Source organism: Exophiala oligosperma (assembly GCF_000835515.1).
Source record: "Exophiala oligosperma strain CBS 72588 unplaced genomic scaffold supercont1.10, whole genome shotgun sequence".
Taxonomy (NCBI): domain Eukaryota; kingdom Fungi; phylum Ascomycota; class Eurotiomycetes; order Chaetothyriales; family Herpotrichiellaceae; genus Exophiala; species Exophiala oligosperma.
In genome coordinates this window covers 1,271,480-1,297,343 of record NW_015622827.1, presented here as the reverse complement: position 1 = coordinate 1,297,343, position 25,864 = coordinate 1,271,480, and the positions used below count along the sequence as shown (strand labels likewise).

The 25,864-nt window shown below is 51.1% G+C and overlaps 9 protein-coding genes across 9 annotated transcripts; 4 read left to right on the top strand and 5 right to left on the bottom strand.

Moving 5' to 3' along the window:
• The first annotated feature begins 13 nt into the window (after window positions 1-13).
• On the top strand, window positions 14-2,458 carry PV06_09647 (ATP-dependent RNA helicase sub2). The gene is made up of 4 exons (XM_016411106.1): window positions 14-475; window positions 1,023-1,433; window positions 1,487-1,847; window positions 1,900-2,458. The coding sequence occupies exons 1-4, from the start codon at window positions 232-234 to the stop codon at window positions 2,204-2,206; spliced, it is 1,323 nt and encodes a 440-aa protein (XP_016258913.1). The 5' UTR covers window positions 14-231; the 3' UTR covers window positions 2,207-2,458.
• A 178-nt stretch (window positions 2,459-2,636) lies between these two features.
• On the bottom strand, window positions 2,637-5,106 carry PV06_09646 (uncharacterized protein). The gene is made up of 3 exons (XM_016411105.1): window positions 4,743-5,106; window positions 4,574-4,659; window positions 2,637-4,511 (listed from the first exon to the last, which is right to left on the bottom strand). Exons 1-3 carry the CDS (start codon window positions 4,974-4,976, stop codon window positions 2,804-2,806), a joined length of 2,028 nt encoding a protein of 675 aa, XP_016258912.1. The 5' UTR covers window positions 4,977-5,106; the 3' UTR covers window positions 2,637-2,803.
• Window positions 5,107-5,249: 143 nt separating this feature from the next.
• PV06_09645 (eukaryotic translation initiation factor 3 subunit F) lies at window positions 5,250-6,808 on the top strand. Its single transcript, XM_016411104.1, has 2 exons — window positions 5,250-5,493; window positions 5,549-6,808. The coding sequence occupies exons 1-2, from the start codon at window positions 5,389-5,391 to the stop codon at window positions 6,470-6,472; spliced, it is 1,029 nt and encodes a 342-aa protein (XP_016258911.1). The 5' UTR covers window positions 5,250-5,388; the 3' UTR covers window positions 6,473-6,808.
• On the bottom strand, window positions 6,477-7,895 carry PV06_09644 (uncharacterized protein). The gene has a single exon (XM_016411103.1). It carries the CDS (start codon window positions 7,734-7,736, stop codon window positions 7,050-7,052), a length of 687 nt encoding a protein of 228 aa, XP_016258910.1. The 5' UTR covers window positions 7,737-7,895; the 3' UTR covers window positions 6,477-7,049.
• A 207-nt stretch (window positions 7,896-8,102) lies between these two features.
• Window positions 8,103-9,324, bottom strand: PV06_09643 (uncharacterized protein). Its single transcript, XM_016411102.1, has 4 exons — window positions 8,947-9,324; window positions 8,558-8,857; window positions 8,381-8,458; window positions 8,103-8,302 (listed from the first exon to the last, which is right to left on the bottom strand). The coding sequence occupies exons 1-4, from the start codon at window positions 9,156-9,158 to the stop codon at window positions 8,164-8,166; spliced, it is 729 nt and encodes a 242-aa protein (XP_016258909.1). The 5' UTR covers window positions 9,159-9,324; the 3' UTR covers window positions 8,103-8,163.
• A 2,202-nt stretch (window positions 9,325-11,526) lies between these two features.
• PV06_09642 (uncharacterized protein) lies at window positions 11,527-16,114 on the bottom strand. Its single transcript, XM_016411101.1, has 3 exons — window positions 15,969-16,114; window positions 14,515-15,357; window positions 11,527-14,466 (listed from the first exon to the last, which is right to left on the bottom strand). Exons 2-3 carry the CDS (start codon window positions 15,201-15,203, stop codon window positions 11,550-11,552), a joined length of 3,606 nt encoding a protein of 1,201 aa, XP_016258908.1. The 5' UTR covers window positions 15,204-15,357; window positions 15,969-16,114; the 3' UTR covers window positions 11,527-11,549.
• Window positions 16,115-16,771: 657 nt separating this feature from the next.
• On the bottom strand, window positions 16,772-19,063 carry PV06_09641 (uncharacterized protein). The gene has a single exon (XM_016411100.1). The coding sequence runs from the start codon at window positions 19,022-19,024 to the stop codon at window positions 16,976-16,978; it is 2,049 nt and encodes a 682-aa protein (XP_016258907.1). The 5' UTR covers window positions 19,025-19,063; the 3' UTR covers window positions 16,772-16,975.
• A 145-nt stretch (window positions 19,064-19,208) lies between these two features.
• Window positions 19,209-20,618, top strand: PV06_09640 (uncharacterized protein). Its single transcript, XM_016411099.1, has one exon. It carries the CDS (start codon window positions 19,249-19,251, stop codon window positions 19,879-19,881), a length of 633 nt encoding a protein of 210 aa, XP_016258906.1. The 5' UTR covers window positions 19,209-19,248; the 3' UTR covers window positions 19,882-20,618.
• A 1,456-nt stretch (window positions 20,619-22,074) lies between these two features.
• On the top strand, window positions 22,075-25,857 carry PV06_09639 (uncharacterized protein). Its single transcript, XM_016411098.1, has 4 exons — window positions 22,075-22,679; window positions 22,737-23,521; window positions 23,568-23,708; window positions 23,754-25,857. The coding sequence occupies exons 1-4, from the start codon at window positions 22,629-22,631 to the stop codon at window positions 25,162-25,164; spliced, it is 2,388 nt and encodes a 795-aa protein (XP_016258905.1). The 5' UTR covers window positions 22,075-22,628; the 3' UTR covers window positions 25,165-25,857.
• The last annotated feature ends 7 nt before the right edge of the window (window positions 25,858-25,864 follow it).

Genomic DNA, 25,864 nt, shown 5'->3' with positions numbered 1-25,864 from the left:
TGTTCGCAGGCATCACTGTCAGTCTCAGCCGTGTTCCCTTCAATCAACTTGCGCCTTCATCTATTCACATCTTGAATTACCTCGCAGGCCTTTGTTGGTTCTGTCACTGATCTCTGACCTTTGTCCTTCTCGACCTCGTTTTTGGCATCGAAGTTTTCATCCGACCCTCAATCTTACACAGCTTTTTGCGCCTAACCAAACTTGCCCCTCGCCCATCCTTTTTCATCGACAATGTCTGCCGAAGAAGATCTCATCGACTACTCCGACGAGGAGCTTCAGGCCACCGAAGCGCCAGCCGCTGGTGCGACGAACGGAGCCGCAAAGAAAGGCGACTTGAGTGTCAGTGGCGGAAAAGCAGGAGACAAGGGCAAAGGCAGCTATGTTGGCATCCATTCAACCGGTTTCCGCGACTTCCTGCTCAAGGGCGAACTGCTGCGAGCCATCACCGACTGCGGTTTCGAACATCCTTCGGAGGGTTAGTCATCCATTCCTGCAAGAAATACCCCTCCACGTTCTTCCTGCGCGAGAGTCCGTCCATCTCCAAGATCAAGAAAGCATGAGTCCAAAGAAGATATACTCGTTTAAAAATTGTTTTATTCCGGTACGATTGTCGGTACCCCAGGCTGGCGAACAGGACCAATGGTTTTATTGCGACCTTGTTCGCGTCCACTACGTTGCGATGTCAACAAAGGCAATCCCACACCGAGCTGCGAGAGCAGCGAGGATTTAGCAAGTCGCAAGATTTGCTTTCGCGGCAAGATTGACATGCTGAGAATGCTGTCAATCCTAAAGCGTATACTTCAGAGTGCGGTTGTTCTTTCGAGGTAATACTCGATTAGCCTAGTGCTCTTGAGGCTGGATTGCTGGTGAATTTTTGAGGAAGCCATAATTTCTGGTTTGAATAGGGGATCGAGGATTAGACTATGCTACGACTGAGGAGATGGATGGACCGATTGCGATACTGTTTCGTCGTTCTACGCACGTTTATTTCTCAAACAAATCTAACATCATCGATACTGCAGTCCAACAAAAGTGTATCCCTCAAGCTCTATTGAGCGTTGACATTTTGTGTCAAGCCAAGTCAGGTCTTGGTAAGACGGCTGTCTTCGTTTTGACAACCTTGCATCAGCTTGAGCCAGTCCCAGGAGAGTGTTCAGTCCTGGTCATGTGCCACACTCGAGAACTGGCCTATCAAATCAAGAATGAATACGCACGATTCAGCAAGTACCTTCCAGACGTGAAGACTGCGGTCTTCTATGGTGGTACTCCCATTCAAAAGGACATCGAGCTTCTGAAGAACAAGGAGTCGTTCCCCAACATCATTGTTGGTACCCCCGGACGATTGAATGCTCTTGTCCGCGACAAGGTCTTGTCTTTGCGGAGTGTCAAGTGCTTCGTTCTCGACGAATGCGACAAGATGCTAGACCAGATTGGTACGTATTCCCTGTACGATTATCTTGAGTATGTCACTAACCCCCAACGGCAGATATGCGCCGTGACGTCCAGGAAATCTTCCGATCGACCCCAACCGAGAAACAAGTCATGATGTTCAGCGCCACCCTTCCCAAGGATATCCGACCAATCTGCCGCAAGTTCATGAGAAATCCTCTTGAGGTCTTTGTGGACGACGAAACCAAACTTACTCTGCACGGTCTCCAACAATACTCCATCCGTCTCAGCGAAGGCGAAAAGAACAGGAAGCTCAATGACCTTCTCGACAGCCTTGAGTTCAATCAAGTCATCATCTTCGTCAGGAGCACCATTCGAGCCACTGAACTTGACAAGTTGCTTCGCGAATGCAACTTCCCCAGTATTGCAGTCCACTCTGGAGTCAGCCAAGAGGAGCGGTAAGTTTCATTTATTACGACGGATTCGATGCAGCTGCTGACCAAATCTTAGTATCAAGCGATACAAGGAATTCAAAGAGTTCAACAAACGAATCTGCGTTGCAACCGATGTGTTTGGTCGTGGTATCGATATCGAGCGTATCAACTTGGCAATCAACTACGACTTGCCTCCGGATGCTGATTCCTATCTGCATCGTGTGGGTCGTGCCGGTCGATTCGGTACCAAGGGTCTCAGTATCTCTTTCGTGGCCAGCGAGGAAGACGAGAAGGTGCTACAGCAAATCGAAGAGCGCTTCCAGGCCAAGGTTCCTCCCTATCCTGAGGGTGGTGTCGACTCCAGCACCTACATGGCGTCTTGAGCAATACGCCCCATGATGTCTCTTCGTAGAGATTCATCGAGTGTGACAATAATGGGGGGGTATTGGGCTAGGCTGTGATGGGATCCCGGGGAAATTGAAAATTGGAGCTTTAGAGTGTTGGTGTTTCGACATTCAAAAAGCTTTCATGGTTACCAATGTACTCAATGTAACACGATGCTCTTCATAGCAATGAATGTGGCAAATGATAGATGCTGATACAATTGTCTCCTGCGCCAGTTCTATAAAGTTCCGAAGCTGTCGACTTTTCATAACGAGGTAGTTGTGTGTTGAGTATTCCCATTTCACACAAGGCAAAGGTGATTTGTATGTGGAGGCTGAAGATGCAGATGCCTAAAGCGATGATGGGAACATGGAGAGAATGACGCCCGAGATACTACTCTGAACATGGTCAAAATCTATTCTTATACATCCGTACTCATGAAGCTATCTATATATGGCTATGCATAGATATATACACCTACATCCTTTGGGCCTGCTTGCCTGGGATTGAGTGAGCAATCCTTCTGCACTGGATTATACCAAAAGGTATGCGAATCAGGATCTGCCTGTCGCCGACGAAAACCGGGTCGGGATTTTTTAGGCATCCAACTTCAACCGTTCCAGCAGCGAGTCGATCTTGCCCAGCAGGATCTGGTAGTTGACAGCGTCGGCGGCGAACTCGTCCCCCGCCAGTTCCCCGTCCAAGGTCCTGACGGCGCCTGACTGTAGGAGTGACTCTGCCGTGGCTTCTGCACCCAGGACGTTCTCGGGCGGGCCGCTGCCGCTCATGTCCACACCCTCGTCGTCGACGTGCTCCTTGGGAAGCCCTGCGGCGGCAGCCGTGCCGGTCGCGGGGACGAGGCTTCCATCCACTTGTGCAAAAGATGCACCGGCGCCGGCGTCGGCGAGGGCATTGGCCACGGCGGCCTCTTCGTCCATGACGTCCTCCAGGCCCGAGTCTTCGAACCGCAACCTGAACCTCTCGGACAGGTAGTACCGTATGTCGTCGAGCAGCTCGATCGAGTCCGTCTCCTGCCGGGCGCTGATGCGGCCGGCCGACTCCTTGACCAGCTCCGCGAACTCCGGGTCGTCGATGAACGCCTCCAGCCGGTACGCCATGTACCGGGCGGCGAACTCCTCGAGTCGCTGGACGCGCGTCAGCCAGGCGGCGCGGAGGATCTCGTAGACGTCGATGTCCTCGTCCTCGCGCGTCGGCCCGTCCTCGGGGGCCATGGCCGTGGCCGTGCCGTTGCCCAGGGTCGAGACGACGAGGGCGGCCTTGGCCTTGACCTTTTCCAGAAACAGCATGTCCGCGGCGAAGAGGACGTCGACCGCGACGTCGAGGCCGAAATTCGTCTGCTCCGTGTACAAGAAGGTCAGGATGACCTCGAGCACCTGAGGCGAGCAGTCTATCGGCACGACCTGGAGGTGCGGCGTGTGTTGGGCCTCGCGGAACGGCGACTCGAACATGGTCATGAAGAACTCGGACCGAATGAGCATGGCCTTGTGGCAAGGGTAGATCCTGCAACGGCGGGGTCGCCGAGAGGGCGAAGGAGCGCGGGAGTTTCGGGAGGCCGGTTCGTCCAAGGGGATGCCCAGCGCGTTGGTGGACGTGGTGGTGCGTGGTCGGTTTGAGTTGTCAACAACACTAAAAAGGTCATCGTCATTTTGGGGTTCGTCCTCGTCCGCACGGAGGAGGACGTCGGCGAAGATGCCATTGTCGCGATCCCATTTGATGCTGTCAGCTCGGGACGTGTCGGTCCGTATGGCGTGCTTGAGAACGTTCTCGCGGAACCACTGTTCGAGCTGGTCACGGCCCTTTTCGACTTCGTCTTGGCGTCTTTGCCGCGCCAGTCGTCTGTCGTTACTGTCCAGAATGAGTTGTGATAAGTTTTGAATCTCGAGGTGTTTGCTGATCCGATCGACTCCGGCGAGGACTTCGGAATCGGTGAAACCTGTGCCTGGCCCACCGCCGAGTTCTCGGGGCATTTCACCCAGGTACAGGTGTTTGAGGGCGATGCCGAGGGATTGAGGGGGGATGGTCGATGGAAGTTTCCATGATGTCGTGTCTGGGGCGGCGGAGAGCTTGCTCCTGAAGTAAGGGGATCGTGCCGAGAGGATGAATTTATGTAGGTGAAAGGATTCGAGTGCCGTTACAACTGAGATGTCGGAGGTCTTTGGTTGTTCTCTGGTAAGCAACGAGATCAAGTGTGACGCTAGTGGTTGTAAGGGATCGGTTGATTTGGAGTAGTCGTATGAGAGTAGAAGATTTCGTATTCGGTCGTTCAGGGCGTTATATAAACATCTGTGCGGATATACATGGTCAGGATGACAGGCGGCATGATCGGGCTTTGCAAAAGGACATACCTCTCTCCTTGAAATGTGTCTCGCTCACAGAGAGCCCCAGATTCTAATAATAACTGTACAACTTCATAGTGTCCGCATAAACTGGCCTTTGCCCAGGATCAGTCTGTTGTCCATTCCAGGGAGACGAGGCGGTGGCGATATCGTTCCCTCAAAAATTTCGTCAACTTACCAAAATAAGAGGCGTATAATCATAATGATCTTTGGCGTTGATGTTGGTACCCTCTTGTATCATCTCCTGGCAGACTTTGAGGTCGCCTCTCCTGCAGGCGCTGCATAGTTTCTGAAAGTTCTCGCTGAAGTCAAGGGGATTATCTTCCTTCAAGATTCCCTCTTCGATCAACTTCTTCTCGTCATGTAGGCTCCTTTCGAGTTGATCTTTACGAAGCAATCCATTGGCACTCATGGTCTTTGAAGACGTAAACAAGATATCTATGTCGGCGCAGAGGAAGACTGAGGAATAATTTTTATACAAAAAAACAGAGATCGAGCAGTGGATGAATGTAGAGTCGAGCACCTCGTCATGTCGAGATCGGATATAAAGATGGAGGTAAACGAGTACGACCAATGGCCGGATCTCAGATTAGATAAGATCTAGTTTCGTGTCACGTGAACGTGGTTTTCTCGCCGCCACAAATCGTCGCATTCGCAGCCCACACTTTGAAATTTCGCAGTTGGACGAGGCTGGCCCACTGTGAGAGAGAAAGGCCCCGATCGCAGTTTGGTTCACCGGTAACCACCTCTCTGGCAAGAAGAAGAGAGCCTCCTACATCCTTCCCTTCGTCCACAAACGTTTCAATTGTCTTAGACTGTCCAATATGGCTGAACAGGACTCATTCCTCCATCTCGCCAGGCCCTTGGGTCCCGCTGCTGTCGGCGCACAACCTACGACTGCTCCCCTTCGAGTCGTGATACAACCACAAGTAAGTGAACCTTTTGCATGGAGAAGGCCACCATCAAGGTGACTGACACGCCCAGGCTCTCTTCTCCATCCTCGACCACTGCACTCGCCGCCCACCTGACCAACAACGAGTCATCGGCACCCTTCTGGGAACTCGCTCGGATGCCGACGAATCCCAAGTTGTCGTCCATTCTTCCTTTGCAGTCAGTCACACCGAAACCACGGACCAAGTCGAAGTCGACATGGAGTACCAAAAAGCCATGCTTGCACTGCATCTACGAGCAAACCCCAAAGAGGTGCTGGTGGGCTGGTACGCGACCAGCTCGGAGTTGAACACATTTTCCGCCTTGATCCAGAACCACTACAGCAGCCAAGGCGAAGGCACATATCCGTACCCTGCAGTCCACATCACCGTGTCGTGCCAACCTGGCCAGGATACCGAAGTGAGAACGTACATCTCATCCCCGGTCGGCGTCAGTCCAGAGAGGGCGGCCGACTCTGCCGCTTTCATCCCGGTTCCGTACGCGGTCAACTACACCGAAGCCGATCGTGCGGGTGTGGAAGCACTTGGGCTGGCCAAGAACTCAGAGACGAGGACGGCAGGGGTTTTGACAGATATTGAGAACCTGGAACGCTCGCTGGAAGACACCCTCGGCATGCTGGACCGCGTTGGGAAATACGTGGAGAATGTGATCGAGGAAGAGGAGGAACCTTCAACGGCACTGGGTCAATTCTTGCTCAACACTCTGGCTCTTGCACCAAAGGTTGATCCTGCGGACATCGAAAAGGACTTCAACAACCACATCCAGGATGTTCTGACAGTGTCATACCTTGCCAACATGATCCGCACTCAAATGGATCTGTCCAACAGATTGGCAACGGCGCAATTAACGATGGGCGGCGGTGAAGCAGGCACGCAGGAGAAAGGACAGAGACAGAACAGACAAGGAGGCCAACCTAGACAGAATCGCGCGGAAAGTGTGACGGTGTCGAACATGTGAAAGAGGATGAATGATTATGCTTGATTTCTCTATTTTTTTATTACAGAAAAAAGTATGATGCAAAAAAGCATACTTGTGGCTCCGGCAATGTTGCCATGACTTTACGGTCTTAAGCCACGAACAAGCGGCGTCTGGAGCCATTGGAAGTGTATCTGAATAGCCACTCGTCCTGAAGTGAGGGCCCGGGGTGTTTGCGAGTTGAGGAAGCAGGCTCACGAGTAGTAGTCTTGCTATGCTGTGACTCGGCAATTGATGATTTTGATGGTCGCACGATCTGGGATGTTGTAGGTAGACGAGCCGGCTACTGGCTTCTAAAAGAAATACCATTATTGCAGCGTTGGCCTCGTATTTCCATGTGCCGTCCAGAGAAATGGTGCAACCCGCCGTCAGAGTAGAGGTATACACCAGCGTGCATCAGACGCTGCGGTAGTCGAGAGATGTTCTGGTCGATATTTGATGTCTGCCAATACATGGACTCTTCCAGAGTCTCGACAGACCGTTTTGTGTGTGGTGAGGGTCAGTATATTCTCGTAATCGTCGTGATAAATTCAAAATGTTTAGCCAGCAAGCGCTGCGTTCAACCAATTTCGCTCCTGGCTCTCTTACTCGCAGGCTCTTCGGCGTCATCTTCCAGAGTCCCGTCCAATCCTGTCCCTACTCCTCCTCCTGCTCCCGGCCCAGCCGCGTCTTCCTCGCGGTCGCGCTTCTTACGGCGTCCGCGTCCTCGACCTTTGCCCTTGCCGGTGCCTTCCTCGCCGACGACCTCGCCCAGGTTCATCAGATCCCCGACGCCCAGCTTGGTCCCCTCGCGGCCCTCGTTGGTGTCGAACAGCTTCTTCTTGTTGTCGATGTCGCGCTTCTTCTTGAACATCTCCTGCACGCGGCCCAGCTTGATGCTGTCCTTGCGCAGGACGAACTCGAAGTCGCTCAGCTTGAGTTTGGCCCGGCCCGAGTACGCGGCGACGCTGACGGCGTTGTGGCACGTCTCGATGATGAAGTCGGTGAGGATCTCGTCGAGCACCCTCACGGTCTCGGGGAAGGGCTGGTTGAAGGGTGTGGGTGCGCTGGTGGTGTTGGGCGTAGGCAGGGAGGACAGGTATGTGGAGGACGAGGACGAGGAAGAAGGACCACCACCGCCGCCGCCGCCGAGAGGCGACACGATGTCCGGGTGGGTAGGTGCGCCGTAGGCATAAAGGAGAGCAGACAGTTCAGGGCCGAAGTTGAGGTTGCTCTTGTGCCGACCAGCACGAGCGCGTGGTTCCATTTGGGATGATGGGAACGGGGTGATATACTGAGAGGTTGGTTTGAGGTGCGGAAAGTCTAGGGCGTAACCTGATCGCCTTCTTAGAAACCAGATATTGAAAACGGATGGATCATATCTCAAAAGGCTGCATTTGCCCAGAGGAGTGAGTTGGTTGCGAAAGTCGAACGAGAAATGTATCGATCGAGAGGTGAAGTCACATCCACGCAAAAGGGAAGGCTGAAAAAGCGTACCTCCGGATATATTTTCCGGTAGAGACAAGGCTGCGGATAATTAAAGAGTCACCTTCCTATCAATCCGTCCTCCTTGAACATTTTAAAACATGTACAGGACAGTCCAATAGTAGTGGCCATGCTAGAAGTGTGTACTCTAGAGTGTTTATAATTACGCGCGTTTCTGAGGTCCGCGCCGGCTCAAACATGCTACAGATCTACCTCCACTGTTCATTCCAAGCCTCCCAGTGATTCTTCGCGGCAGGTCTTCGAGCCAAACCCCATCGTTGTAATTCTTTGATCTCGTTGTCGATACTGCCGTCTGTCTCTCTCCAGATCTCAAAATCAATGATGGTGCTGACCACCCGAACGCCAATATCAGCAACCAAGTCAAAATTCTTTACAGAACAAGAAAAGAAAAAACAACAGGCTTACCATCTCCCAGTCTCTCGCTCCCACAAAACATTCCGTAGGGCACAATCTACCGGTTCTATTCCCAGGGCATATACCGACCTGTAAAAGAAATAATCAGTTGGGCGACAATTGTCCGGACCAGGAACTTCTCCTCGCATGTACGTCAAGTTGGCCTGCCATGCTAGGTATTTGCCTTACCTCAGAGCGACCAGGAAGGCCTGCGTGATCTTTTGTCTCTCTTCCTCTGGCATGCCCCAGAAATACAGGTTGTGTAGTGAGTCACCGGGCATTTTCGTCATGACCGTGAATGTCACATATCCATCTGGTAGTGGACCATCAGGACCCTGTACGGCCTTTTTGTAGTTGACGAGCTGTGGAGCAAAAGAGGTGTCGGCTTCGAGAAATTTCGTCAGGGCTCTCACTTCAGCCCTCGTAGTGTTGCTCGACTCGACTTCGGCTCCTTCAATGGTGTTGTCTTCTTGTCCCCGATGAGGAACCCTGACGCTTTAAGCTCAGCCTCATAAATCTTGGTACTGGGTGTTGTGCCTCTTTTTTTTTTCCCTTTCACATGATGGAGAGAGCCCTACCTGATCTTGATCTTCATGATGTATTCCTCTGAGCTGTTGTCGTCTGGGTCTATCTGTTTGCAAATGAAAACCATTCGTGATTCAGGCGGTGTGCCATCGTGACATTGTCGATAAGTGGTCAACGGCCTCAGCAGCTCGTACGACACACCATCGTCAAAAGAAATGACTTTGTCGATGAACGAGGGAATCACAATCGCGGATTCCTCGCCCATGATCCCAGGATACTCGGTATCATATAGCAAGTAGAAATGCAGGCCTCAAATCATAGGCTTGTCATCCCAATTGAAGTGCATTTGCGTGGAATGGTCTCAAAATATGGGCAAAGATGTTATCGATTCTATTCAATATGAACATATCCAAGGTGTTGGTAAAATGACATGGGCGCTCGATGCGATATATATCCAGTCCACCTCGGACGACAGGGAAGTGATACGGAGTATTCCTCCTCGTAGTAGTTAAAAATGCTGGCCGTCTGACGTAAACATCTTCGACAGAACGTGCGCTTGACGGTCGATACAGATCAAAGTCTGACAAATAATTGTATTTGGTAACAGAGCAGCAACAAACAACCTGGTAAAAGCAGCGCAGATCGACGACCCAATCTAGACGCGCCAAGAAAACCATGCATCGAGGCCAGATGTTCTAACGTCCAAAGCACTTGATTTCAGCCTCGTATCATCATCTTTCAAACCACATTTCAACATCCAACACTTTTCTCTCTCGCCAGACGAACACGACAACACCTCGCCCAACTTTGCTTGTTTCTGGATTCGGAAGGTATCTTGAGACCTCATTAGGACCAACATACCGCAAAGGTCCCTTTTCATAAACCCTTTTGAAAAACATCACAATGGTAATTTACATCAAGCCCCCATTCTTTCACTGCCCTTTCATATATCTCAGTGACGTGTTGTCATATCCTCAATTTCAGCTTCACACACAGAACACACACGCGGCCACCACCATTCTAACGTCCCCCCACAGACGGCGATATTCAATTTTCAATCACTCCTCCTTGTCATACTATTGATCATCTGTACCTCGACATACGTGCACTCCATGTTTCCCAGTGTCCTGGACAGGAACAAAGATGGGTGAGTTTGGCATACCAGCTCCAACAAGTGCGTGTGTCATTGACACAAATATTAGAGTCATGGGTATATTCTGGAAATGTGCACGGATAGGTGAAAGATTATCACCATATGTCAGTATATTCTGTGTTGCAATGGCTGTAAGTTTATTATATTAGCTCCCCTCCCTCCTCCTGTTGTCTGTCGTCTTACTTCCCAAACCCACCTCCCTTTGGGGGGGGATGGTCTCCACCCTCTTCCCTCCCGAGATACTCCACACACATGAAGAAAAAGAAGCCCAACTGACACAACATCTCACGAGACAGGGTTCTATCGTGATGGGATATCTGTAGTAAAAGAAGAAAATGGTTTTTATTTTTCGACACCGTTCTTTTCTTTATGTACCCTACACAGACACTTGTCATAAAGGACAACGCCCACTACGGACACGTCACTCACCTCGCCACACACACACACACACACACACACACACACACACACACACACACGTCTTGTGCTGCACAAAGTTGCAAGAGTATCAAATTGGTTACCGAGACACGGGCCAACCAACCCGGTTTCTCTGCTACCAACCGAAAGGGCAAAAGTCATGACGAAAGGGTTTCCCCAGTACTACGCAGTACTCCTGCGCCGACACATACCCACGGGAATAAAAAGGAGTATCGAGGAACAAACTTTTGTCTCTGACGATGATCACAACACCCACTCCTTCACAGGTCATTGAGACGGATTTTCGTTCCACTGTTTTAATCCTTGCCACAGATCTTTGAGACGACTCTCAACGAGGGGGAAAAATACAGTCGAAGTCGAATTCTCTTCGCTACGAACAAGGTGTCCCTCCCACAGACAAAAAAGTGCAGCAAAAGTGGACCCGGGCGAGAGAGCAATTTTTACTCTTATACACATCAGTATGCAAGCAAGAGAGACAACTTACTTCGTTACCTGTGGCTGAGCACTTTTCCTTGATCCCATAAGATAGTGTGACGTGTTCTCAGAGAATTAGCGTCCCCATTGTCTCGAAATAATCAAAGAATCGAGTACCCAACACTACTTTGTACAATAAGAAGCACGTTGGTGACTGTTGTATGTAGATGACCCTTGTGAACGTTCCTCTCCATCATGCCATTCTGCCTTTTGGGGAAAGGTAAAATACTGCTTGCTGTAGGTAGCACTTATCCAGTGCAAAAAAATGATAGTGACCACCCCCCCTCCTCCCCCCTCCCCCCTTCCCCCCTCTCTCTCACACACAACAGGAGTTTTAGAGTACTAAAAGGGAAAAAGAAAAACAACATCACACGCACAAGCCAAATTCATGTTGAACGCTTCAAATTAACGCCGTCCAGTCCATCACGTACCATGCGTCGTCCCAACTTTGCCCGGTTCACAAAAATAGCCGGGCCAAGTTTTCACCGTGTCTTCACCATCATCATACCAGAACATTTGATGGGATCTCATTCCCCATCCATTACCCCAGAACCCCACCCCCGTCGCCCGACGAGCAAATTTAATCTCGTGTCATGACCGACTACTAGTGTACACAAAGGGAAACCTGTCGTCTTCTCTGATGCGTCGTGCCCTGTGGGCGGCGATGCCACCACCGTGTTGGGTGCCTCGGTCGAGTTCGGGCTGTTGGTCCATGTAGTCCAGCTCGTCCTTGTGCCTGGTCGGTGCGATGACGGGCGCCTTTGGCATGCCCATGAATTCGCCGAACGTCATCGTCTTCTCCTCCTCGACCAGCTGCGGCATCTCTTGGGGATCCGTGCTCCGATCCATCTGCACCAACGCTCGAACCTCGACTTGGCGTACGCCCCGGCGGACTTCCTGATGAGGATTTCCGAACTTGCGCTTGCGGTCGGAGCATTGGTGCTTGAGCAAGTTTCCGACAATCTCCTTTTTGGGGGGTCGAGAAATCGAGCTTGCATAGGCGCGGTCTTCGAATTGGCTGTCCCAACGTCGGTCAAGCTCAAACAAGTGCTTGGAGGACCGAGGTTGCCAAAGGGCTTCGATCCGCCGCGGGGGCGGATCGTCTACTACCTCGCCGTCCTCATCCCCGTCCGTATCTGACTCAAACTGAACACCACGAGCTTGTAGTTTCTGGATTGCCGTTTCGCCGTCAGCGCCGGGCCGATCACGTGGCTGAACTGCCGTTCTTACGGGCTGGGGGTCGTGGTTCAGATCTAGGCTGGATAAAGCCCCCGAAGCTGTTTCGTTGACTTGAATTGCTGGTGCAGCACTTTCGGCCCGCATCGGATCCTGTGCAGAGGAAGGAGCGCTCGTACGCAGATCGTCGCCCTCTATGGGTCCTGGAGCTTCGTCAATATCGACAGCTTCGTCTTCAGGCCCATCTAACGCTTGTATGTCAGAGTCGGATGGGAACGAAGCTTTCGCCATCGCGACAACCGCGTCCCATTCTTGACGTGTGAGTCTCTTGCGTCCTGGATACCGCATTCGATGATCGCGGATGAACTTTAAACATTTTCTGGGTTCCAAAAGGCCGTTCACACCATGCAGACATCGCCTGTGGTGTCCCTGCTCCGCGCATCTATAACATCGTCTAGACAGGCCAGTTGGCCACACTAGATCTGTACTCAAGGACCCAGTCGTGGGAGCCTGGAAAGATGTCTCCCCATTCACCGCCATGAGCGGTTGACCCTGATTGGATTGGCGAGAACTATCCGAAGAAGATGGACGAGTTTCTGGTTGATAAATGCTGCCTGTATCACCAGTCTCGCTTGCAGCCAGTTCATTCTGATCGGATGTGGGGTTGCTGTCACCTCTTGTCATGGAGGTTAACGTGGAGATGGCTGATATTGAGTTTTGACAATCTGAGAGCCTTTCAGATGACGCTAGCTGAGGCGTGTGCGTATCTGGTAGCAACTCCTCTACCATGGCATCAAGCCTGTGTGCCCGAGTCATATCCGCTTGTTCCCAGTCAGAAATAGCCAGCTGGGCCATGCCTGTCAAAGATGGTCTTTCATCGAGGACTGCGCTCTCATGAACGGGGAGCCTCAAGCCAGTGACATCGCCTCTCACCTGGGGATGCTCTGGTGGTGTTGCCATTAGTCGAGGTCTCTTGTATACAGTTGATGAACCACCGGATCCTCGTCGTTTCAACTTGTTAGCAACGAGAGCTTGCTGAAGGATCATCTCGCGGGGCGTCGGAGCACCGTTCAGTGGTAGAAATCCCTCCAACATCTCTGGGGAATGTTGCTCGTTTAAGAATGGCAAGGTGGTTATTGGGGGCAGATTTTCTGTGTTGCTGCCCATGACTTGCTGGGCTGCTGGAGTATTGGAAGCTTGCTGCGGCACGACGATGGCTATATTTCGCCGGCTTGGGTCAAGAGGACTCGACCTTCTGGCCATGTGCCTCTTTGGGGAGGTTTTTACAGGTATCTGCACATTAGCATTCAAATTTGAGGTCTGAATTGAAGACCTTAGAGGCTTGCTTGGGGAGTCGCTTGATGGCTCTTGGCCAAGGCTATCCCGGTTGTTTGGAGGATGTCTTGGCGCGCCGTCACTCGGAAGGCTGGCGAGGCGGACGTTCACTGGAATCTGTCGGGCACTTCTGGCATACAAAAGCGGTGAAGGCTGGCCAGGGGATGGTGAACGAGAAGTGCTCGTAGACGATAAAGTCTGGTTGAGATGGGAAATTGCCTCGACTCCAAGAGAGGACATGCCACCCAGGGCATGAGAATACGGGCATTTTCCATCCTTCTGAAATCTGCATGGCTGGTGTTTTGCCAACCACGGACACGCGTACGACTGCAGAGAGTAGGGTCCTGGATGACTTTGAGCGTCCTCGGCTGGTTGCCATTGGATTCTGCCAGTCTCCTTATGTGCGTAAGAGCACGCCTCCTCAGCCAGTTCGCAGTGCGATGTATGCCAGTAGTAGCATGTAACGTGTTTCCTAGTTGCTCTTTCATTGCTGCTGAAGTATAAGCCAGTATCATTGTGAGCGTAACAACAATCTCTCCCGTCCCGGCAACACTGTCCGTCAAGCCAAAGATGACAAGTGAAGTCTTTGGCAGGTATAGGTGGAAAATTGGGCAACTTCGGGGCGTATTTGCCAGTGTCTGTATGTGCAAATTCACAATGACGTTCAGCAAAGGCACAATCGTTATCTTGCCACCAAGGACATGTAATACGTTTGTACCGATCGCTCTGGATCATAGGAATCACATCCTTCGAACCGTTCGGTGCATCTTTCAAGTGACCTCGAGGTCCAGTGGGAATTCCATTGCCAGGTGGCACCTTATTGACGCTGGAAGCAGCTGTCTGACTGGAAGAGGTGGCAGCATTGGCCAAAGTGGTGGGTTGATAAGCTTCAGTAGAGGCCCTAGGAGTCGGAATTTGGATCGTGGAATTCTCACTAGCCACAGCTTTAAGATCCCTCTTTAGACAATTTCCACATACGAAGGTTTCAAAATTTGTGCTATGACAGCGATCAGATGAGAAGTCAAACATCATTGAATTGACTGACCTTTGAGAGGGTTTGGGGTTTCCGCATCCTTTGTGGAAACCCCGACGACATTTGCTGCATGGTATTAGTGGCAAAAGCTGATTGCCAGATTTCCGACAACCTCGACACACATCTTGAGTACGAGACGTTGTCGAAGTGGACGAGGCTGTCTCTGTCATGTAGGAGCGTGTCACTCCTCCATCTGGCACGGAGAGAATGCCCTTGCGGGCAATGTGGTTGGCCGGCTCTTGAACAGGCTGGTTCGAGGACATAGAATGCTCAGATCCGTCCTCATCGCAATTGGTAGCAAGAGGGGGGCTGAAGGGAGGACTCCTGGGGAGTCGAGAGGTAAAGGCTGGCGGCGATGATGAATGAGATGAACGGAGGGTGGGCATTGCGTAATCGGGGTTCGTCGGAGGAAAAGACGATGCAACGTCGCTGTGGTGTGGTAAACCAGCACCCGCAGTCTGGACCTTCGCATTTTCGTTATGACGCTCATCTTCATTTCTGGGTACGTGGTCGGTCACGTGAGGGGCTTGGAATGTTTCTAGGGCGGGTGTATAGCTATTGCCAGAAGATCTTCTCAGTGGTGGAAGGATTATGACATGCGCGATAGAATGCGGTGCGTTGTGAGAAGAGACAGCAGATATGCCATGATTTTCGCTTGAAGGCGCGGCCTGCCCATCAGGGACCGTGCGTCGATTAAGCATTGGATTCGCAAGCTATCGGGATCAAGATAGCCTTGCGAATCGGTCCAGTTGATTGGGAACTTGAAGACGTTCATTAGGACATACAAGATTGGCGTCGAGTCCGGGCAATCTGGTGAGCGGAGAAGGGGCGAACAGAGAGTCGAAGCGGACGCATCTGCAGGAGCACTTGCGTTAGCGTCAACAATGCACAAACTTGGACATGCAACGAAAAACAAGTCTGTTTCTTCATCAGGTCTTTTCAGTTCTTCAGGTCTTCACTTTGGCTCGCTTGGGCTGCCACAGCGCCGAGGCAAGTCCTAAATACAGACAAAGAGCCCATAGTAGCCACAGAGGCACATTCACACTTTGCGCCGCCGACCAACCAACAATACCAGGCCTCCATGGTGAATGGAACGAGTTCCAGAATGTACACCACTGCCATTGGCTTGAGCAGTCATAAAGACCAGAAGGCCAGCCCCATTTTTGTGGTGTTGAGAGCAAGGGTTCGATGTGCACAGAGTATCAGACGAGGCAGGAGCGGAATACTGTGAGTGCCCTGCCATTCCTGAACACTGCTGTACCGGAGGAAGCTGACAAAGTGGTGGCGGTACACGACGATGAAGCCATCTGTGAGCCACCAGTTTTCCTTCCGACAAAAGGGCAACCTTGAACGCAGCAATCACAAGAGAGATGGACAAAGGCCACTTCCAATCAGACCTTTTACCATAGACTCATCATTGAAGAAAGACGGAACAAAACAAAGAAGGACAAGGGAAAAGAACTCACATGCCGACTCCCGACCAGACTCTCATGGGAACGTCTTGTAAAACTCAGACACACCGTGATAAGGCCCCATCTCAGCTCGAATCCACCCCCCTCGAGATCCGACGCGCGGTGTCACGATGGGATGATTTGACTGCAGAGTTCTCTTGTTGCTGCTACCAGGCGGATTGGGCCTTTTAACTGTACTCTGCTGTATCCGGTCGTGCTTGGTAGGTTGGTTGCTGGGGGCCAACGAGAAAGAAGGAACGAAATGATTGTGGTGGGAAAGAGCGACACACACACACACACCCTCTCTCTCTCTCTCTTTCTCAGCCTCGCGGAATAAACACGTCAAAACACACCTCAGAGAGTGGATGTTTTGCGGCGAAAAGGTACAAAACGACAGTTACACAGAGAATCGCAGTGTATCAGTGGGTGGACAAGACGAAATGCGAGTGTATAATTATGGGCAAAAAAGGCACAACATATGAACGCTGTGGTGATGATGATGGTGGTGGCACGAGCGGTCGAGAACTCCAGAATTAATAAGATTAATAGCAGAAGAAGTAGCGACGGGGGATGGTGGGGGCGACCAGGTTTGTTACGGTGATGCCCAGCCATGTCCTCCGTACTTCGATGTAATTGGTTGGGGATGACGGATTCTAGCCGCCAACATTATGTAAGTCTGGGCGGTTTATCCGTACTTCAGATCTCCGGAGGTGGCACCTCGTAAGGACACGAGGAGGTCACACGAGGAGGACGAAGATGTGATACTCCGGGGTATACAGTCCAGATACAGAGGTTCTGTCGAGCCATGTGCGCCATTCCTGGACAAGAGTCGAAAGATTCAGAAACGAGGTGAAGGAGAACTCAATAAGAGCTTTGGTCCGTCATTACTCTAACATGAACCTCCATCCGAAACAAAGGAATACTATACATAGATCTCAGCACCTAGAAAGTGGCCGCTAATGGATGCATCTAGCAACCAATCCATCATGCAGTCCATTCCACTATGTCCGATAACTCCAAAGTCAGGTGCTACCAGATCTAGGCGTGAACAAGTCATCCTTTTTTATCAGACCATGGCTGGACCCTATATACGCCCCATCACTGTCCTCGATCGTATCTTGGATCATCTCCTGCACGAACGCGGATTGCTCGAATCTGGTAAGCAGAAATTCCCAAGAAAGCTTGTTAGAGCGCATATCATCTGTTAGCATATCGCGCCAGATATGTCGAGCCATGTCTTCTTGGCCATAGCGGAGAGTGCCGTACAGAAGCTCACTCCAGGTGCGTTGGGAAGGGGAACAGTGCCCAAGGTTAACCATCTCGTGCACTACACCAAAGGCATTGCTGAGAGTGGACGGATGAGCACAGTAAAAGTGGACGAAACCATTGTACAAGACGTCATGCTTGGCTGCTTCAAGAAGAAGCGCATCGCCCTGCTTGATCATATGCAAGATCCAGTGCCACAATCGCGAGACTTGCCGCTCGTCAGTTTGACAAAGCGTGATTGCCCATATGGCAAAGGCCAATAACCCCGGTTTTGGCTGGAGAAGTTGCCGGTCTGAGACGTGGAGTTCTTGAACAGCTTCAACGAGCCCAAGCCCGACCAAGGACTCTCGGCTGTAGGCCCTATTGTAGACTGCGAGGACGTGATTTATCGAGCTCTCCGTGGACAGTTTGCGTTCGCCGCGACAAATGACCCTGATGATGTGCATCATATACGATACCAAGTACGGGTCGTCAAACAAGTCCGGCCGCTCGTGGATTGCCGACATGATTGTGTCGATCTTATCACGTTCGTTGTTTTCGAATCCATCCCGTAGCAGAACCAAATGTCGTCGTGCATCAACGTCAATCTTCTCACGCTCCATGAAGCGATACAATTCCCAAGCAACATTTGGTCGGCCGAGCGCGATGGCTCTCTCGATTATGAAGTTATGAACCTTGGCGTTTATTGTGATACCAAGTTGCATGAGTTTCGGGATCCATTGGAAGTTGTGCACTCCTTCTGTTTCTACTATCGTGTCGATCAGGATTACCTTTGCGACGCGATCGAGGATTCTCTGCTGATATTCTTCATGTTGCTCAACTGGGATCAGAAAGAGCAGTTCGACTGCCTGCTCCGCATTTCCTGTTCGTATGTAGTGATCAACCATACCCAGGAGAGTCGGCACCGTGACGGATTTCGTTGCTGCAAAAACGCCATCGATAATGTCTTCGCAGCGACGCGTGGTATTATGACGGAGGAGAAGAGTAAGGAAGGGAAGAGGCATTTCGGCCAATTTTGGCCACGTCTCGGCTCGGGAAATGCGGTCGATCTGTTTCGAGAATAAGGCTTGCAAATCCGGGTTTGCATCGATCTCTTCCCGATGGACCATATCAAGGTAAGCCAGGCATTCGCAGCGCATTCGCCAGTCTCGCGGAAGCACAGGCAGCATTGTCAGCATCAGAAGAGTCTTCCGTGCAGAGTCGACGAGCGAACCAATTAAGACACATGGCAACATCTTACGCCTGGAGACTCTAGGCATGTCCAGCCAAGCGACACGCAACTTCTCGACGTCGTCATAACGCACAAAGGATATAGCGGTCTGTCGGTGGCGTTCTACACTCCGTCGTGCTCTCTCGAGGTCATTGTTGAATGAGAGGACCAAGCGTTTGTACAGCTTTCGCCATGTGCCCTCGAATTTCTTTGGCTTGGGTCTTCTGACATGTGTACCTTCATGCCAGAAGCAACCAGGTCCCCAGAAAATAGCTTCATCTGCCCCTCGTCCATCCTGCGGTACTCCGCGACCACTAAAGCCCTCGATATCTTGAGACTTCCAATGTTGCGGGCCAAGACTATCTTGCGGCTGCGCATTTATGGGACGAAAAGCGACAGTTTGCGAAGATCGAGGGGCGAGTGAAGGAGGTGACGTTGTGTTTAGAGATGATTGCGGCGAGGAAGTCTCATGCCTGCTCCCATGGCTGGTCGGAAACCCTGTCAAATATCGGCAGGCGATGGCCGGGCGAGACGGGCACTTCGGTTTCCTAAAGCGGTAGCATTGAAAGAAGGAGCCTAGTGACCTGACTGGCATTCAGGTGTTTGAACGAGACTTTGAAGCCCTTAAGGGATGTAATGAACGCAGTGAGATTCAAAAGAGGACCATCGCCCATGAAGTTTTGAGAGCAGGCACAAATACCCGAAGTTCTACCATACTCTCATGGCCCGCGAGTATTCTTTCTGATGCACCATTTACGGAGTACCTTTTTCAAATTTCTCTACCACACCGTCGATGCGAACGTCTACTTTACCCAAACCATGTCCGCAACTCATACTAGTCTAGATGCTGCGGCAGTCGATCGAAAGGCTAGACTCGCCAAACTCGCTTCGCTCAAGCGCAAGCAACCCGACTCTGGATCCACGGGAAACGCTACGCCAGATGAAAAGCAAGAGAATGATCAGTCGACATCGACGTCCACAGATAAATATCTCTCTGGCAGGAATTACGATATAGCCTCGAAAAATGCCAAGCTCGGTTTCGAGAATGTTCCCATAGCGAATGTCGAGACGTTGGAACAGCAGGCCGATCGCATTGCGGCCGCGACGGCCGAGCAAGCCGCGCAGGACGAGGCAGAGGCAGAGAAAGGCATCGACCTGTTCAAACTACAGCCGAAGAAGCCGAATTGGGATTTGAAGAGGGACTTGGCAGAGAAAATGAAGATCCTGGACGTCCAGACACAAAATGCGATTGCAAGACTGGTCAGACAGAGAATCGAAGGCGCGAAGAAGGAGGCCCTGGACAAAGGCAAGGCACCGGCGGAGGCAGAAAATGGCTATCAAGGAGAAGAGGTCGGCATCGAGGGCAACACCTTGGTCGAAGGTATCCACCTGCGCGAGCAAGAAGAGGAGAAAGAGGCTGCCCTCGAAGAAGAAGAGGACGACATCTCTTGAGCCAGAGCCCCGCCATTCAAAGCAAGCCCGCCGGCGACAATAGAATTGACAGGCAACCTTGTTAGCCGAGTTCTGGCTCGGACCGCATATCGCCATCATCGCTGAGCTCAACGTTTTATCGCACACTTCGCAGGCACAGGAGGAAGGCCAGACCACGGAAGCCACTTTCACCTTACAAACCACATCCTAGGACTGTGCAAGTGTGTACTTGGCGTTCAGTACGTCAGAATCGCGGTCGCGGTCACGGTTGCGACACCTGGTTCACCTGAGGTCGTGGAACATACCGCGTCTAGTAGTTTGCAAGATCGAAGCGGGATGGTGCCCTTTGACTCTTCGGATCCACCACATGGAGGGGAGGTGTCGATGGTTCAATAGAATGGCAGCATTCACATCTGGTGCACTGCAGCAGGATAACGCGCCTACATGGTCCTCGCACGGATTACGTGGCAGGCTATTCTCGACTGTACTACTTTCTCAGAGTTGGTCAGTATACCGCACGGCCAGAGATGCAGGAGCGTCATGATCAAGAACGATTCACAGTGCATATGACGCAAGAAGGGAGAGCATTCCACAAGTGAATAGAGCATCTATTGCGTGGAACAGGCGAAGGGTCAATTAGACCTACAACGTAGCCTCTATCGTCAAGCAAAAACCCTTCCAATACGCATACAATGTTATACTTCTTTGACATTAACAGCACGAGGTCCAGCCTTGATATTCCAAAAATGTAACGATAGCAATCACATATTCATCGCCTGAGTCAATGCCAGCCTCTTGCTGTAGGGGCTAAGACTCCGCTCCCTCTTGTGCTGCCTTGGCCCAGCATTGGACGATCTCGTACTTGCATTCCCCCTTGATCTATCATCACCGTGTCGGTCGTGTCGTTCGTATCGTCGGTCATCATTCGTACCATTTTCAGACCCAAGTGTCACTCTGTGCTTCGTGATTTGACTCTTGTCTAAGCTTGGGCTGTCCGTTCGACTACGATGACTACCCCGACGGGTCCTGGGGGGCCGCCCACGGTCAATGGGGCTAATAGTACGATGGCGGCGGCTCTTGCGGTGTGATCCTGGAGCCTTTGGTGGGGGTGTTTGAGACTGCGAACGAGAGCTAGATATCGACCGATGTTTGCGCTTGCGTGGAGGTGTCCTTGACCGTGAACGACTTGTTCGTCGGCTAGTCCTATAATTGTCATCGGACTTCCTGGGTGGTGTATGAGATCGGGAGCGAGTTCGGTCGGTTGATATTGTTGAGACTGAGCTTGACGAGGGTGACCGCGAAAGCGACTGGGCTTTTGGGCTCATGGACCGACCCCGTTCATGAGACTCTGTTGCGTCTGCTTTTCTGCGACTGGCTTCTGCCTCCTCTAATTGCTGGTCTGCCACGCCTTTGCTGATAACGGTTAGTACTCCTGCAGTATCGATAAGGATGATACCAGAATACCTATTCAGAAGATCATTCGGACTGTCATTAGTGAGTTTTGGTTTCAGTCTCGGGTTGAACAGTTGTTGCGTTCTCGAAGGCCGAGAGATATATGGTCGTTCTTGAGCGGTCGATTTACATTCATAGCTGTAGTGGCGTGCATAAATAGTCAGCCAAAGAACATGATGATGGAGTACTAGAACCTATCTTTTTGCAAACATTTTTGACAGACGGTGGATGCCGAGGCCTTTTGGGGGCCTAGGCCAGGTATAGTGCGATATCTGTTCATCGATTGGAAATCTGCGATATGCTTGGAGATGATGTTAATCTTCCAAGCAGCAAGTCGACGTGAGGATCGAAATTAACCCGCCTGGCTGTGTAGTAGCCTGGAAACACTGAGTAGAGTTTTGTCCAAAATTTTTAGAATGCCACAAGGACGAATGCAACTGGAAGTAATGGAAATTTGATGTCCGTGCAAAACCTCATGCGTCTTGGAAGAGGTGAGCTTATTACCGACACCAAGAATGTGTGATATCTGAATAGTGAGATGGTTTCAGGCAGGCAGACTTTGGCTTCCTAACATGATATTGGGCTTCCGGAATCTAAAGCAGCGACTTGTTTATTGGTACAAGTCTGGACTTCGCTGTAGAGAGCGCAGAGTCCAGGTGCACAAAGCGGCATCAACTTCCACCAGATTATGTAACCACACCTTGGCATTTTTGGAAACCTCAGTGCATTCATCTCCTCGCGCTTTTGCTGCCTTGACCTGCGCCTCACTTCACTCATCTCCCTCAAATGTTGTCTTCCCTTCAAGGATGACTTGAGCAGGAGTAAGGAAGCCGACAGTGTTGAATGCAGACTTCAGACAAACCTCTCCTTCAAAGTACGATTGGCGACAAACATCCTGCGAACCTGCACTCCTCTCAACGCAGTCAGCCCTTTGCTAGCCTGTCCTCCGCCTTGCCTTGTTCGAGCTTTTCCAAAGCAGTGTGTAAACATTGTCACTGATATTGGTCTGTACATTGCTGTACATTGACTGCGGCCAACAACCTTACCGACAGAACTTTGCAAACTCAGTTTGGCAGGTCGACCAACCTTCCCGAACCTTGACTGTAGCCATCGCAATTGTGGAATCCATGGCGCCCTTTAGGCTATTCTGTGTTGGCTCGTTCGATGAGCAAGAGATTGTGTGAAACAAAGGACAACAATATCGCAGCGTTAGCTTTTGCTCTCGCTCGTGCCACCTACACTCTTTTTCAATCCTCGGCTTGGTGAATTTTCCCTCACGGCTGTTGGACACGACGTGACGAATTTCCTTGGACAAAATGGCGTCTTCTCGGGTTGGACCAGGTCCGCCGAAATTATCGTTTGCAAAGGTGAGCTCCCAGTCTGAGTATTATCGTCGCTGAATGCGCTCTAATTTTTCATTTCAGGTTGCGGCTATGCGTGCACCCACAGTGCCAATGCCCAATTCCCATTTGACCGAAGACAAGAAGCCTCGTTCGACTGATATTGACAACACACAAAACTCAGCTCCACCAAATCCGTTGCAACCCACAACCTCGCCGAGGGAAAGTGACGGGCTCCCACTATCAACCATTGACACAAATACGCAGTCAGAATACGTGACGAATGCCATTCAGGGGTTGTCACTGGTCCAAGGAGCTGCTACTGCACCACCTGGGTCGCAAAGTGCGGACAGTGGAGAGTCGCTTGAAGATGACCAATCGCAACTCTCCAATTCCTCGATCAAACAGCAAAGTTTCGATACCAAGAGCATGGCGTCGGTGACTACATTTGCAATGGATGAGAAGGAGAGCATTCGTCCAGATGACAGTGCTAGTGTCAGAGCTGCAGAAGATGATGAAGCTTCGAGCGCACCAAGCCGAGAAATGAGTTTTACTCGCGACAATGAACGTCTGAATCAGAGACCAATGCCCTCAGGGGTTACGATTGCCGCTCGCCGTTACCATACGTTGACTTTGACAAATCCTCCACGATTTGGGGATCTCCCAGTCATTCCTATGTTACGAGGAGGAGCCGACGAGCAAAACCATTCCGAGGGCACTGGTCCACAACAGATTGGTGTGCAGGAACGAACAGCCTCGCTTCCCGTTGCGCCAGATGAGAAACTTCTAGATGCACTGGCAAGCCCGAAGGACCGCCTCTCTTTACTGCAGTTGGAGGAAAAATTTCTCGGTCTGCTCGCCAATTCTGAGTAAGTGTGCCGTCCTAGGCTCATATCATGGTCTAACAATGAGTAGGAGCATGTTTTTAGATTTGCCTCCCCAAAACGGATTTGCTCGATTGTTGACACACAAGCTTGCGGATTATTACTCGCTTGCCCATCACACAAATGATGACAGCACGTCCATCAGGGTCTTCAAGACTGCGTCAGCCTCTCGGTAAGCACATCATTGCCGCAAGATTTTCATTGCTGACTATGACAGGCCAACTCCATTACACGTCCTTGCTCAGTCAATCCCCGCTGGACCATCTCAACCTCCATCCGCCATGGCAGTCAAGATTATGCGTCGAGCTGGCCTAGGCCCTCGTCAAGGATCGGCTGGTGGTAGTACACCTGCCAGTTCGTCCGCGCCCTCCAAAGCCACCTCGGAAGCTGGTGTCGAGACAAACAGCGAAGAGGGTGTTTTGTCCCCTGCTGAAACTCCTAACAAGGACAAATCCAAGTTGACTCGAGAGGAGCGAGAGGCCCAGTACAAAGCTGCTAGGGAACGAATCTTTGGTGACTTTCAAGAGTCTGTGACGAGCGAAAATACATCTACTGGAGACAATTCGGCCAGCATGTCTCGATCTAGTTCATCGAGCGGCAGAAGAAAGACACGTAAGCAAAAGACTCCAAAGGATGACAGCTTCGAGGCCCGATCCGCATACATTCCAAGCTATGCTCCAATGCACATGCAACAGATGCAGCAGCATTACCAGCCTCAGTATTCTGATCAGGTGTTTCCAAATGCATACCAAGGCGCTGGGAATACGTATGGTACAGGCATGAATTATGGTACTACACCAACCCAATCTTACCCCCAGTTTGAGCCACCTATGCCATATAACAGTATGGGTTATGGTCCCAACAACAATCAGCAATATAGTACACCGGACTCTTGGTCGTCTGTGCAGTCGACTCCTGGAAATGGGTTTATGAACTATTCTTCGTCCCCAACCTCCGGCTACTCTCAGGGTATGCCACCAACGATGATGGGACAGATGAACAACCCATACATGCAACAATCACCGCAAGGAATGCAACAGTCTTCGGGTTGGATGAACAACCAGTTTCAAAATTCTTACTATCCATCATCTGGCAATCCAGGCTCAAACATGAATGGCTGGCAGGGTTATCAGCCCGACCCAGTAACGAACAATGGGGCCTCATACGCATATCGTCAAGGTGCTGGGCAAAATTACAACGCCAACGCATCATACAACATGCAAAATCCTATGCAAGGGTACTCTCGAACCTTGTTCAATCCACAAACTCGGTCGTTCGTTCCCAATACCGCGACCGGCCGCACCGGTGGTCGAGGTGGACGGAAGAAGCCGTCACCACCATCGAGCCAAACCCGAGGCAGCAATATCGCGAGACCTTTCAGCAGCGATGTTTCCGGCGCTAGTAGCGTATCCTCGCGGGGGTTCGACAAACCCGCACCCAGTTTTGCCTCGCCCATGCCAAAGGAAGACTCGTTGCAGCAGAAGTATGGTGCACCTGCTCATCTTCCAAAGAAGCCTCCCCCGTCTCAGGTCCCTCCTTCTTTCGACGTTGAGACACTGGCAAGCAATGGAGGACCCATGACTCTGAACGGTGCGAACAAAGCTCCTGCTGGTGCGTCTCTCACATGAGTCACGGCCTTTTTTCTTTCTTGCTGCAAAATGCATCAGCAGCGCATCAGCGGTATCCTGCTCGAATGGACATGGGATTTTCTTTTTTTTCGACGAAGAAAAAGAAGAATTAGAAAAAGAAAAGGGCCCAACCGGTGGCATTTGAAGTGTATGGAGTAAAAGGGGAAAAAGGCGTATTGAAACAAAAATTTAAGGTATCATTGTGTTAGTTGCAAACCCAACACAAATACAATACCCCCCATGGTTAACTTGAGTGGGTTTCTCTCCAAAGTGGGAATTGATTGCATGGCATCATCATCATTGTCGTCGTCGTCGTCGTCGTCGTCGTCATCATCGCATGGGACTGGAAAGGGTCGGGGAATAAGGATTTGGTTTTCCCAAGAGGAGCCACTGCCACCACTACCACCACCAACCGGATGGTCAAAGGGAAGAATGGGAAGTGCAAAAGAACGAGCTCGGCGCAAAAAAAGAGATAAAGAATTCACTTCATCACACAATTTTTCTTTTCCAGTCGAGCCCTTCTTCTTGTTTTGTCTGATTTGGTCTCGTTTGTGAAGAGGATAGATAACTCACCGAAGGGGACGAGCTGGTTTGACCATTTGCACGTTACGTCTAGAAGTTTGGTGATCCCATTCTCGTTTGCTGATCAGATGAGTACGGCTAGTTTCCTGCCTACGTGACCTAGAGAATCCGTATTGTA

Excerpts from the sequence above, each read along its gene's own strand:
- PV06_09647 (XM_016411106.1), top strand. The coding sequence starts at position 232 with ATGTCTGCCGAAGAAGATCTCATCGACTACTCCGACGAGGAGCTTCAG. Across the intron at positions 476-1,022 it reads TTTCGAACATCCTTCGGAGG|TCCAACAAAAGTGTATCCCT; the intron begins GTTAGTCATCCA and ends TCGATACTGCAG. Across the intron at positions 1,434-1,486 it reads CAAGATGCTAGACCAGATTG|ATATGCGCCGTGACGTCCAG; the intron begins GTACGTATTCCC and ends CCCCAACGGCAG.
- PV06_09646 (XM_016411105.1), bottom strand. The coding sequence starts at position 4,976 with ATGAGTGCCAATGGATTGCTTCGTAAAGATCAACTCGAAAGGAGCCTA. Across the intron at positions 4,660-4,742 it reads ATTATACGCCTCTTATTTTG|GCCAGTTTATGCGGACACTA; the intron begins GTAAGTTGACGA and ends TCCTGGGCAAAG. Across the intron at positions 4,512-4,573 it reads GACACATTTCAAGGAGAGAG|ATGTTTATATAACGCCCTGA; the intron begins GTATGTCCTTTT and ends ATATCCGCACAG.
- PV06_09645 (XM_016411104.1), top strand. The coding sequence starts at position 5,389 with ATGGCTGAACAGGACTCATTCCTCCATCTCGCCAGGCCCTTGGGTCCC. Across the intron at positions 5,494-5,548 it reads GAGTCGTGATACAACCACAA|GCTCTCTTCTCCATCCTCGA; the intron begins GTAAGTGAACCT and ends TGACACGCCCAG.
- PV06_09644 (XM_016411103.1), bottom strand. The coding sequence starts at position 7,736 with ATGGAACCACGCGCTCGTGCTGGTCGGCACAAGAGCAACCTCAACTTC.
- PV06_09643 (XM_016411102.1), bottom strand. The coding sequence starts at position 9,158 with ATGGGCGAGGAATCCGCGATTGTGATTCCCTCGTTCATCGACAAAGTC. Across the intron at positions 8,459-8,557 it reads GCCTTCCTGGTCGCTCTGAG|GTCGGTATATGCCCTGGGAA; the intron begins GTAAGGCAAATA and ends TTTCTTTTACAG. Across the intron at positions 8,303-8,380 it reads GAGCGAGAGACTGGGAGATG|CACCATCATTGATTTTGAGA; the intron begins GTAAGCCTGTTG and ends TCGGGTGGTCAG.
- PV06_09642 (XM_016411101.1), bottom strand. The coding sequence starts at position 15,203 with ATGCTTAATCGACGCACGGTCCCTGATGGGCAGGCCGCGCCTTCAAGC. Across the intron at positions 14,467-14,514 it reads AACCCCAAACCCTCTCAAAG|CACAAATTTTGAAACCTTCG; the intron begins GTCAGTCAATTC and ends TCGCTGTCATAG.
- PV06_09641 (XM_016411100.1), bottom strand. The coding sequence starts at position 19,024 with ATGCCAGTCAGGTCACTAGGCTCCTTCTTTCAATGCTACCGCTTTAGG.
- PV06_09640 (XM_016411099.1), top strand. The coding sequence starts at position 19,249 with ATGTCCGCAACTCATACTAGTCTAGATGCTGCGGCAGTCGATCGAAAG.
- PV06_09639 (XM_016411098.1), top strand. The coding sequence starts at position 22,629 with ATGGCGTCTTCTCGGGTTGGACCAGGTCCGCCGAAATTATCGTTTGCA. Across the intron at positions 23,522-23,567 it reads GGTCTGCTCGCCAATTCTGA|GAGCATGTTTTTAGATTTGC; the intron begins GTAAGTGTGCCG and ends AACAATGAGTAG. Across the intron at positions 23,709-23,753 it reads AAGACTGCGTCAGCCTCTCG|GCCAACTCCATTACACGTCC; the intron begins GTAAGCACATCA and ends TGACTATGACAG.